Source organism: Phascolarctos cinereus, unplaced genomic scaffold (assembly GCF_003287225.1).
Source record: "Phascolarctos cinereus isolate Bilbo 61053 unplaced genomic scaffold, phaCin_HiC Scaffold_3;HRSCAF=262, whole genome shotgun sequence".
NCBI classification, from domain to species: domain Eukaryota; kingdom Metazoa; phylum Chordata; class Mammalia; order Diprotodontia; family Phascolarctidae; genus Phascolarctos; species Phascolarctos cinereus.
In genome coordinates this window covers 78,979,543-78,992,379 of record NW_027555736.1, presented here as the reverse complement: position 1 = coordinate 78,992,379, position 12,837 = coordinate 78,979,543, and the positions used below count along the sequence as shown (strand labels likewise).

The window sequence follows — 12,837 nt, the reverse complement described above, 5'->3', positions numbered from 1 at the left end:
GGTGTGTCAAGCTCATGACGGGAAACTGGCAAGATAAAAGCAAATGGAACAATGACTAATTCCTGCTTCCAGCTCAGAAAGCAGCTTGGGCTGAGGGAGAGCTGGCCTGCACTAGAAGAGGAGAGTCAAAAATGACTTTCCTTTCCCCATCCCCAAGTCTGACGTCATGGGAGTATTCAGGTAAGGCTGAGTGTTGTGGTAGTGAGGGAGGATGCAGTGAAGATGCAGCTCTGGTCCCCTTCGTGCCCTGGATTCAGTACACGTGGATTAAGCTCTCCCTTTGTGCTGGGCATTGTACTGAGCAATGGGCATACAAAGGAAAACGAAAGTCTGCGCTTGAGGATCTAATTCTAAGAACCTCAGATTGACAGGGACCTTGGAGGTCAACAAAGCCAGTCCCCTCATTTTATGGATAAGGAAACTGAGGCCCAAGGAGGTCAGGTGACTTGCCCATGAATGCCGATTCAAACTTAGGTCTTCCTGACTCTGAGGCCAGTACTTTATCTACCACACCACATTTCCACCTGTGGAGCTACCAGAGGGGGACAACATGAATACCCACACTGTCAGCCACCTCTATGGTTCATACAGTAATTTCTGAAGGCTACGTAAAGACGGGGCAAGGGCTATCCTAAGCATACTAAATAGAAGGTGTGCAAGGGTGTTTTACACTGTATATGGAGGGATGGCCTGTTGGACCTTGGCAAGAATTCTGCACTAACCTTCCACTAACAAGGCTATTTCCAGTTAGATGCAGAAAGTAGATCTAATTATTAAGTTGTTGTTTAGCAGCCCCCACCCTGCATTCAAACCAGACAGGAGCGTTTGGTTTTTAATTGAGGAGAGCTTTAGCATTTGTACTTTATATAGTTTCTGCTCCAAATCCAAATTTAAAACAAAGTTGATAGGATTGAAAGAGGTCAAAGGATTCTAGAAGCTATTTCTTGCATTCCAGTAAAATGGGCACCATAGAAATTGATAGAGACAATAATGCCAGATGAACCATGCATTTGGGAACTAATGCCTTTGGAACGAAAATCGACCTTACCATAGCAAGAACAATCCATTTACTATTATAGGATCTTAGGGTTAGAGTTGGAAGGGAGGACTTTAGAAGCTATCAAGTCCATCCCCTTCATTTTACAGATAAGGAAACTGAGGCCAAAAGAGGTTCAAGTGACTTGCTCCAGGTTACACAGGCAAGTAAGAGACAGAGGCACTTCTTGATGGCTCGATATAAAGATAACCTAATTCATCTGACAGGTTGGTACTATACAACAGGAAATAGCAGATTCTGGGTTCCTTAAAGTTATGATTTTGCCCAACATGGGCCTTTACAAATAAGAGAGATTAATCGATTTAACTGCACATGTTGATTCCATTTTAATGAAATGTGTTGCCCTGCCATTAGGAATCAGTTCATTATAAATCTTAAAAAGTTCCACGTGCTAAATATTTTTTGCTCTAATGGCACTGTGAACTGGAAGTTAACATTGCGTCTAAGTTCACAACCCCTTAGCAGCGTTTTTAATAGTATTTTTCCCAATTACATGTCAAGACAATTTTTAGCATTGATTTTTATAAGATTTTGAGTTCCAAATTTTTCTCTCTCCCTCCCCTCCCCTCTTCCTAAAATGGTAGACAATTTGATATTGGTTATACATGTCAGCCCCATTTTTGAATGATGCATTGTTTATGCTTTTGGAACATGAAGTCTCCAGACAGCAGCCATGGCAGAGACATGAAAATACAGTTTGTTTTAGTATGCTCATTTATGCATTGTGGTAGCCCTACAGATAGAGAATGGGAAATCAGCTAATCTAGATCACTGAAAGTACTTGGTTTTTGCTTGTTATAAACATGTACATTTTCTCTAACCAAAACCTAGCTCTTCACTCCTGCAGAGTCATAGGAGCCTTGAGAGATGATCTAGTCTATCTCTCTCTCTGCCTTTCTCTTCCAGTAAGTTTATTGACCTTGACTTGGACTCCTTATCTTTAAAAAACAAAATAAAACATTACTTTTCCTCACCAATTAGAGTTGGAGCAGTTTGATTCAGGCTAAAGGGAAAATCCCATGTTAAATATTAATTCTTCTGGCCTTCTCAGATTTTACCCCCCTATATTTTCATTTTATGCATATGAATTTTTAAAAAACTATCATAAAAGTAATTTTTCCATAGGCCTCCCCATAGATTCATAGGATTTGGGAACCAAAAAGGACCTCAGCCACCTAGCGCAGGGTTCTATCCCTGACCTTGCTATGGAGCCATGGAAAAGTCATTCATTTCTCTGAACTTCACTGTCATTATCTGTCAAATAGGAAGAATAAAGCCTACACTACATATTTTACAGGGGTTTTGTGAGGAAAGCACTTTGTAAACCTTAGATCATTATATAAAATGTGAGTTATATTATTTTTCTGTAGTTGAACATTTTTTGTAAAAATGTACCAAATGAGTTACTTTTTAATACAGTTCTAGCAAAGGCTAGATGACCATGTGGTGGGTTGTTCAGTCTTTTCTGAGTCATGTCTGACTCTTTATGAATCCATTTGGGGTTTTCTTGGCAAAGATACTATAGTGGTTTGCCATTTCCTTCTCCAGCTCCTTTGAGGAAATTGAGGCAGAGTTAAATGACTTGCTCAGAGTCACAGCTAAACTGAGGCCAGATTTGAACTCAGGAAGATAAATCTTCTTGACTCCAGGCCTGGCACTCTATGTACTATGGAGTTACCTAGCTGCCCTCGGAGGTAACTATTTATTGATACATTATAAAGGGGACTAATAACCAGGTGCAGATTGGAAATAGAAGACCTCTGAGCTCCCTTTCAACTCTGAAATTCTGTGAATTCATGGAAATTTGCTTTTACAGAAGTAATAAAGTATGTAAATGGGTCTTTTAGATTTTTCTATGGTCATCATTTATTCACATATACTCACAAGAGATTTAGAGTACAGAAATTACTGGTGAAATTAACTGTAAGTAAATAACTTAGAAAAAATAAATCTCAATAGGACAAAACGCTCTTTAAAGTGTTAGTAGCCCCCAAAAGGCAGAAAGCCCTTACTTAAATAAAGCACTAATCTTAATCAAATGGGCACAGAAAACTGATAAACACAAGCTTATTTTTCAATTTTCAGATTTCAAATGGAATTACTTAAGATGGAGATAGCAGTGCAGAGGAGTGTCTAAAGGGAAATCCTCTCTTTAAATGATGTGGCCCTGTCATACTTGGATCTAATCCTAAGGGAACATAATATTTTAAATAAAAGTTTGCTGTCTTTTCAAATGTGATTTAATTCCATATAGGGTCTGAGAACTTATGGAAATAAGCTCCATAGTTATAACAGAAGTCAGTGGGAAAATGTGGTTTGTAGAGATTTGCTTTCCAGCCAACATTTGGGGACCAAATTTCTTGGCTAAAATGAGGTATTCCTTACTGTCCCTTGTATTAGGCTATCTTCAAGAAGAGAAGCAAAAACACCATAACCATCTCTTGATGATGAATGTCCAAAAGGACCTGGAGGCTGAACGACAAACTGTAACCCAGCTGAGTTTTGAACTTAATGAATTCCGAAGGAAATATGAAGAAGCCAAGAAAGATAATTTAGATTTAAATAACCTGTTGTCTACTCTAAGAGAGGCTGATGTACAACAAATGGAAGATAACAAATACAAAACAGAGAAAATACAGAAACTAAAGAAAGAGAATGAAATTGCCAGAGAGAAACTTGAAGAAGAAAAAAAAAGGTCTGAAGATTTGTTATCTCAGGTGAGCCCTCTGCATTTTTTCTAGCATGCTACCAGTTAGATTGCATGACCTTCACATTGTTTGTATCTGATGAGCGTTTATCTGACTCCATTACTCCCAGACTGTGCTAGATTACTTAGTAGAGTTAGGGTGGCTTTGCTTTGGTGTCTGTGAGTGAGACATACTTCTCAGCATTATCTTACTTGCAGTAGAGATTCACTAAAAATATAAAACAGACTGTCAAAAAAAATCTTCAGAAGAAATAGATGGGAAGGTGAGTAGTTCTTCAGGGTCTTACCCCTCAACCACAACCAGTTCTTCCTGTTTGGAAGTGACAGTAGCGGTGGTGTTTGAAAGATCTCCATAATTGTAGGTGAGGGAAGCTAGCTTCCCCTCAATCCACTTTTTCCAATGAGCATACTTCGAGAAGTATTGGTGAAGGTTAGACCCTCCAGTAAAAGAAAGGGGGAGAGGGAGAGAAGCTGAAAGGGACCTCAGGGGCAATCTAGTCCACATTCTATAGATGAGGAAAGTGAAACCCAGAAAAGTTAAAGGACTTGCCCAAGGTGACCCAGGGAAAAACATCAGGGATAGGAATTGAACTCAGGGCCTCTCTGGAGGCCTCCTGTTGGTGACTGCTACAGAATTCAAGAAGCTATTCATCAACTTCCTCCCTATTCTGTGGCTCATTCCCTTCTCCATCCTCCTCATGTCACTCTACGTCATCGTCATCCCCAAATTATAGTCAGAATAGCAGATTAGAATAGCTGCTTCCTTTGGCTACCTGCACATGACTCTCCAGAGACAAGCCGGTGGGTGCCCTTTGGCTCGAGCATGAATTCAGACACCAACTCCTGGAGGTGATGGCAGATTCTGTTGTCATGATGCAGCTCTTCTCTCTCTGCGGTAGGTCCAGTTTCTCTCCACATCTCTGCTAAAGCAACAAGAGGAACACACAAGGGTGGCTTTATTGGAACAACAGGTATTCCTTGTAGATTCTTTTTAGCATGAATCCATCACTGAAGGTTAAAGGTTTTCTTACCTTTGCAGTGTCATGTGGACAATTATTACAAAATACATGAGAAATTTTTTGAACTTTTAGGTAGACCATCCTGTTGAAAAGAGATGTCTTTTGGTAAATTCTGTTAAGCAGTGACCCGTAGGAGCAGATGGGGATTTCTGCTCCATCTGCTTCATCAGTTCGCATCTTGGGAAATTTCCCTAATGGAGCTGCCTTGGAATGGCAAACAGAAGCAAAGGTTTCTACAGACGTTAAAAGCATACAGTAGGGTAAATATTCCCAGTGTTCAGTTCCTTACCAATTCCAAATCAGGGATAACCTTATAGGAAAAAATACATGACTGTCAAAAGCATGGCTTTTCCTTCTCTCGAAGTTTGAGGTAGAGGAAAAAAAGGAACTAAAGTAATTCTCTTCACCCCAAATTCCACAAAGAGCCACCAAAAATATTCCTGGCACGCAGTAACCACTTAATAAAGACTACCTGGTTTAGCTTGACTATCCAGCTTTTCTCAAATGACCAACCTTGACAACACCCACATGCCTCTCTGGTCACTTGGAGTTTGTAGGCCTACATAAAAAAAATTTTAAAAAGAGCAGCTAGGGAGAGAATCGCTTTGGGACTGTTTGTACCCAGTTTTGAAGTAGAGGAACAGAATTAAGCCCACTAGGAAAGAGTGGAAGTATTTTTCTCTCCTCATCCCTGCCCCAAGCAGTCAGTCATCATCCTCCTTGGATTTTCCATAGCCTTCACCAATTGGAACATAAGTTTTCAGATTCCTCCAAACTAAACTGATTTTTTTTACTGTTTATAAAAATAAATTTGCTTATTATTTATCAGTTATGTGGATATACAGCAAGGAAAACTATACTGTAATTATTACTTAAATATTTATCTCTAAAATTATTTGTCTTTGGGGTTTACCAGATCCAAGCTTGTACTATAGATTTTGAAAATGAAAAATTTGATCGTCAGAACATGCAACATCAATTACATAGGGTTCTTAAGGAGCTAAGAAGAGCAAGGGAACAAATAAAACGGCTGGAGCCCATGGTGAGTCTTGAATACTTAAACCTAATATTTCATTTTGAACTGTAATCTCACCCTGTTGGGGTATATTTGTGTATGTGCTGGGTGAGTGGCAGGGAAGGATGAATCTAATCCGATAAGAGCATGAGCCCAGAGCCCGCACTTCTGTGCACACAGCTGCCTTTTCTGCTACGATTTAAGACATATTAAAATAGAGAAATGCCTTCTCTTCCTATATAGAAAGTGAACAGATTGCCAGTATCCAGGACTATATGCTTTACACATGACAGAGTCCCTTCCCAGATGCTTGTACTGGGAGAACCACTTAGTTAGGAGAGAGATTTCAGACCTCCGGTTAGAAACTCAGAATTCATTTTCCTATTGGAACATTAACGTGATGATTAGCTGTAGTTGAAATAGTACTGTTATTATGATATCTCAGCTGCATTGTGAGTTCAGCAGGTTTTTATGCACTGGACTGGGAACTCGACACCATTTTGTTATTTGTTTTTATGGGAAAATGTATTCCAACTTAGAGACTTTTAGAACTCCATTTGTTTCTAAGTTGGAGATTATCTGTATGGCAATTTACCTTGAAAAAAGACCTGAAGTTTACTTGTAGAAGTGAGAGTCAAAGGGGCTGCAGCTTCTGAGTTATTGTGAAGTAGTGCAGTTTTCTGCATTCATGCTGTTTCTCCAGAATGAAACTGAGCATAAATAAACTCGAAATTGACTTTACTCTCAAATTGTTCCTAATATATCAATCACTTGTGAACAAATTCACGTTTTCAAAACAAGTACTATAGCAGAGTTGACTGTTTTTACTGGAGATGTTTTGTGATTCTAGGTTCATAGAATTTTAGAGCCAGAAGAAGTAGTAAGTGTTGGCCTTGAAGTCAGAGACACCTGGGCTTAAATCCCAGCTTTTCCATTAACCAGCTCTTTGACCTTGAGCAAGTCACTTGCCTCTCTAGAGCTTAGTTTGCTCAGTTCTAAAATGAGGAGATAGGATGAAATGACCAAAGATCCCATTCCATGTCCGGATCCTCCGCAGAGAGGGAAAATTATTTGCCCAAAGCCACTTAGTAGGTTGTGGAGCCAGGGTATTGATTTCATTTGTTCAGCACACATTTTATTAAGCACCTAGCACGTACAGAACATTGTCCTAGATGGTGAGAACTAAAAAAAATGAATCTAGATAGTCTTAGCATTTTTTCAGTGAAATATTGTATGATATTCTCATAATATGAAGACTGCAGCCCACAGCCATAACAGATTGTTTTGGTGCTCCCATTTGTGCATTTTGGTAGTAGGTAGGAAATTGATCATAATCTCGATCACTAAAAGCACTTTAGTTTCTCCCTAGTTGTAACTTTGTAAATTTTCCCCAACCAAAATCTACTCTTGCAGAATCATAAGGCCTTGCAAGAGTACCTAGTCTCTCTGCCTTTACCACTTCCTCAGTGCTCTTCCCCTTTACCCCAATTTCTGGTACAGCACTGATTTTAACATTTTATTTTAAAAATGAAATGGATTGTTTTTCTGTGCATGACCACATGCTTTTTAAAATTCAGTAATGTCTCAGGTCATCTGCCAGTCATTCTCTGTACTTCTTTTTGTATCTGTCCCATCTATCATGTTCACAGAGTGTCTTAAGCAGTGGTTCAGAGTTTTAAGGCTTACAGAGTCCTGTAAACTCTTCAGGGAAAATGATAAAAGGACGGGGTTTTAGTTTTACGAGTGCTCTGTGCACACTCAATGTAACTTTCTCTTATAAATGTACCCATTGATTTTCATTCTGTACTCTCTTGATGGATCTGTGTTTCCTATTCTCACAAACTAATTAGCTTTGCAAATTAGCATTGGTCTACAGACCCTGGCTTGAGGGAGGGGGGAAGGATTTTTTATGGCTAAGAATTTTAATTAAAATGAAAATGATATCCAACCCAGCCCTTATTGGGTGATTGGTGCTCCCCTGCTACCAGGGAATCCTTACTATGGTGCTGTGAAGGGGAGGGGGCAGAAGTTCACAAGAAAATCCATCTTCAAGAGTAAAGGTGATTACTGATAGCTGTAAGCCCACCTGTCATTATATCTTTATGCACTGTAGTTTCAGATGAAATCTCTTTTTCAGAAACAAGTCCAGGAGTATGTCCACATAGAGCGATCTGACCGTTTCCCAGGAGATCATGAGGAGAAGTTAAAAACTGATTCACCAAAACGCTCCAGTCTGTTGGATGAGAGCTTCTTAGAGTGTCCCAAATGTAAAGCACAGTACCCAACGAGTCAGCACAGAGAATTATTAGCTCATATTGATTTCTGCGAAAACTAGAAAGGTAATACTTGTATTTATGCATCCAAGAGCCAATACTGTATCTTACATTAGCATGTAGACATTTTGAATTCACATTTCATTTAAAACTGTAGAAGACGCTGTCTGCCTGCCTTTTGGATTCCAGCTGTTGGCGTCGATCATTGTACTTATCTGGCTACTTTCTAATTTCCATTGCAGTGATATTTCCCAGGTTCATGTGTCATCTAGGCATGTTAAAGATAATAGACTTTTCTGAATATATGTATTGAGACTACTGACATTTTGTACTATAAAATATTCATTTGGGAAATGGAAATGCATAGAGTTCAGATTATTTTTAGTGCTCACACACCAAAAACTTTATGTTCAATGGTGCAATAAAATAAACACTGGCAAGAACTTTTATAGAAAATCAGTAACAGTTATAGAGGAATGTTTTATCTTTTGGTCCAAGCACTTATCAAACTAGAATACTGGTTTGCATGTCCTTTAAAAAAACTGCAGTTGCATTTTTCATTTTTTTATTATATTATTAGCATAGTATAGGAAAAGCCTGAAGTGGCATGTTTTTGCTGGTTGTTGATGTGTCTTCTGTATCAGCCATGTTCAGAGTGTAAAACAGAGATTGCCTATGCAGACGACAGTAACTAATAAGCAGTTGCACATGATGTTTACTTTCATATTTACTGGAAAGGTATTTCATCAGACTTTCCATAGCATATGTTGGTCCACTGAAAAATTAAAACTCATTCTACCAAAAGCATCTAGGCCTCTCATTTGAACCAGAAACTTTTGAAATTTTTCTTGGCATTTCTATATTCTACAGCTTAAATTCGGAAAATGTATGTATAGGGTAACTTTTCAGAATAAATTTTTTTATGTGCTTTTAAGGGTTTTTTTTTGTTTTCTAAAATTCTTGATACTGGGTTGTTATTTGTAATAATATAAAAGAGAAAATAAAATAATTTTAATAAGTTTCAATGTGCACAGTATACGTATAGAAGTAGATTACTGAAAATTATTTGTATCCTTCTTACTACTGAAACAAATGGAGATGGCTTACAGATCAAAACAGAGCGAAAAATAAAACATTTTAATATTCAGACAGTAGAGGTCATACAAAGAAATAAAATAGATGCTTTTCAGGTGCCTGGAGTGAGTAGATTATAACACTTTGGCTCTAAGTTTTCCAGCACACTAGACAAAAGGAAACTTTGTTCTATAGTTTTGTTTCCTGCTGATGAAAGCATTCAGATTCATTGGCAGAGGCAAAATTTTTCTTGAAAATTAAAACTCAAGCAGATATTTATCTTGTGTATAAAGGACAAGGAGTGGCACAGTTATAGAATCATAGAATGGTAGACCTGGACATGAGAAAGCATCTAAACCACTGGTGTTAAGCTCAGAGAGAAACAGGGACTACTAAAATGTCCGTGAGAATCCCTGTGTGCCTCATATTAACATTATCTATGTTCTGATGTACTTTTATTTACTTTGTTAAATATTTCCCAATTATGCTTTAATCTGGTTCAGGCCACACTCGAAAGTGTTGTGGCTGCCCCTCTGATCTAAACTAACCCCTTTGTTTGACAGATAGTAATTAACTTACCTAAGGTTATGCACTAATTAAGCCCTTGCTAACCCTAAATACAACTTTGAAAATGTTAATATTTGAGACAAGGTTCCCTGTGATCTGTGACATAAGCCAAAATTGCTTAGCCTGGTATTCAAAAACCTTCATCATCCGCCCCTAACCTAACTTCCAGCCTTCTGTCCTGCTGCTCCCTTTCACAAGCTTTCTGTTCTGCTCACTCACTGTTCCTGCAGAGGCACAACACTAAAGCACAGTGGTGTTCAGTAAGCACGTCCCTCAGCAGTGTCTTTGCTGTCAGAATACTTCATGCTGAATCTGGACCTACTGTTTACTAGTTGTACAAGCCTCTTCCTTTTTAATACGGGGATAGGAATGCTTGTCCTGCCTATATCATGTGGTTGTTAGGAAGATAAATGAGGTGGTGTGCATAGAACTTTTTTTGTGAGCTGTTGCTGCCCATCACCAAAAGAATAATATTTTTAACTTTTTTAAAAGAAATTTCAGAGCTGTCATGTTATTGCTGAAATCTTATGAAGCAGGGAGTACAAGCACTATTGTCTCAACTTGAAGAGGTAAGAAAATCAAAATGGACAGATTGTAAATAATTTTCCACTATAAATGAGTCAATAACTAGACTGGAACTATTGTATTCTCTTGACTCTGGTCCTAGAACCCAGTCCCACCTGTTTTTATATCAAAATGTCATGAGTGAAATTCAAGAAAGGTATGTTTTCTCCAAGCAAGATAACATTTTATTAACAGGGTACTACCTGCCAATAGATTGGGTCAGTGGCTGCCTCAGTTTAGCCAAAGACCCAGAGATGGGAACTCAGTTCCTTTTTACAAGATTAGAACAAAGAACAAAACAAGGCAGCTGGGGAGATAATGCAATTGGTTTTAGGGTTGATAATATGAGGGTGAGGGAAACATGATTGGTTACATAGCTGAGGTGTGGGGAAACAATATGATTGGTTGGAAGTTGGAAATGAGGCGCTAACAACAACCCCCTCCTTCCTTTCAGCGACTAAGAAATTTTCATTGTTTGAATCCACCCGCAAGGTTAAAAGATAATGAGCCAGATATTGGATAGCAAACCAGATATCTGTGAAGGATAGCTTGATGGCGTAAAGATACTAGACCAGACTCCCTGGTGTCCACACTCACATCCTCAAGGGTAACACATTTCCTTGGGGCAAGGAAAGAGCGGTGATTAGCAGAAGGACTGGATTTCTGAACAATCATTTCCTTATATACTCCTACCACAATGAACCCTCTCTTACAACAAATAAAACAATTAAGTAGAACTGACCAACAAAACAACCTGTGAATTGTGCACTTGTAGTTCATTGCCTCTCTACTGAAAGGAAATGTGTTCCCTTATCTGATCTCCAGGACAGAGATCGTCATAGTTAATGTGAGTTTGGCTGCCTCTTAATGTTGTTTTCATGTTGTATCTTGTTCTCCTGATTCTGTTTACTTCATTTTAAATCACTTAATAGCAGGCTTTCTATAATTTCTTGAAATTCCTCATATTTGTCATTCTTTATGGTGGAATAATAGAGGCAGCGAGATGGCTCAGTGGATAGAGTACTACGCCTGGAGCCAGGAAGATCTGAGTTCAAATCCAGCCTCACACACTTACTAGCTGTATGACCCTGGGCAAGTCACTTAACCTCTGTTTACCTTAATCCATTAGAGGAAGAAATGGCAAACCACTCCAGTATCTTTGCCAAGAAAACCCTATGGACAGTATGGTCTATGGGGTCACGAAGAGGCAGACACAACTGAACGACTGAAGAACAACAAATGGTGTAATAATATTCCATTACGATCATAAATCACAGTTCAGTCATTCTCAGCTGAAGAACACCCATTTTATTTCCCTCTTTTTACCGTGCTCCAGTCTTTCCACTGACTCGTGCTGCCTCTGTGAATGACTGAACCTGAAAGAGTTAGAGTCAGGCCCTTGGGAGTTTGATCCCAGAGGCAAAGGTGCTGCTTTTGGGACTAAACTATGCTGGGGTCCTGGCATTTCTGTTCTATTCTCTGTCTATTATTAGATGATCAACAACTAAGAATGACTCTCCTTGTTGGTGTCACCAGCTTACAACCTCTTGTGTTGTAAACAAAAAGTAATAAAGTGGAAAACTAACATGACTTTGAAGAGAAAGTCAGTTACTTCTGGGAAGCCCGTCCATTATGTGACAACTTCCCTACAGTACTGATTGATTAGTGGATAATTAGGTCCCCAAGACATTGTATTCCAGGTCATTCCACCACAGCAAAGATAACAAAAAGGGAGTGTTTCAGCCCTGGTAACCTTCAAGGGCCAGAACATCTAGACAGTCCTCACCTAAGTCTACATTCCACCCCCACCACCTTGTGCTGGAGAGAGCTATGACTACCTGGCTCATCTTCTCTAGAGATAACAAACTGGGTCATCCACTTAGCTCACATAACTAACAAACCTTTTATAACTCTGGTACTTAGGTTTTAGGCATTTTGACCTTGCTTCATAGGAGCCACTAAGGCACACAAGTCCTACACCTCATACCCGGCTATTGTCCTACCATGGTTCCTTTCCATATGGCCACTGTTACCAGTACAACTCCCTCACTTGCAAGTGTACTCTGTATAATCAACTGCTTGTGGTTTCCTGATTTCCTCAAATATGCAGAACACCTCAATTGCTCCATCCCTTGTGGGCCTGAATCACTCCAGGTCTCAGCCTTCCACTGCTGTGAGTGATCCCTTCTCTCCAAAGTTGACTCCTCCAACTATTCCTTTTTGTCTTCTGAGGAACCTTTCCCTATTCTCATCTCTTCCTTCTCCACCCAATTAATTCCTCCATATTGAAAAAAAACCCTTTGCTTGTTTGATCCCAGCTACCAAAATTCACAGCCACAACGTCTCAGACAAATGTACCAGACCCACTGCCTCCATTTTTTCATTAGTTTCTCCCTCAGTAACCTCCTGCAATCTATGTTTCCTTCCTTCATTCTAGTAAAACTACGTCCTAAGCAAGTATTAGAGTTTTTTTTTAATCACTTTCATTTCTCATCCTTCTCAAACACCCTGCCCTAAACTATCTCATCCTTTGGCCATCCTGATGCCTTGGTTTTGGACAT

The 12,837-nt window shown here is 39.1% G+C and overlaps 1 protein-coding gene across 5 annotated transcripts in view; it reads left to right on the top strand.

Annotated features, from left to right (window-relative positions):
• CEP55 (centrosomal protein 55) overlaps nt 1-11,035 on the top strand; it is a 46,847-nt gene extending 35,812 nt beyond the window's left edge. For 3 of the 5 annotated variants that reach the window (XM_020964086.2, XM_020964087.2, XM_020964088.2), the window contains exons 6-9: nt 3,458-3,774; nt 4,664-4,735; nt 5,700-5,825; nt 7,936-9,005. In XM_020964086.2, coding sequence (XP_020819745.1) covers nt 3,458-3,774; nt 4,664-4,735; nt 5,700-5,825; nt 7,936-8,133 — 713 coding nt within the window. In that variant the 3' untranslated portion in view covers nt 8,134-9,005. Of the gene's footprint in view, nt 1-3,457; nt 3,775-4,663; nt 4,736-5,699; nt 5,826-7,935; nt 9,006-10,204; nt 10,282-10,730 lie in introns of those variants that run through there. The other 2 variants (XR_002320234.2, XM_020964089.2) reach the window with 2 other exon arrangements.
• Nucleotides 11,036-12,837: the final 1,802 nt, after the last annotated feature.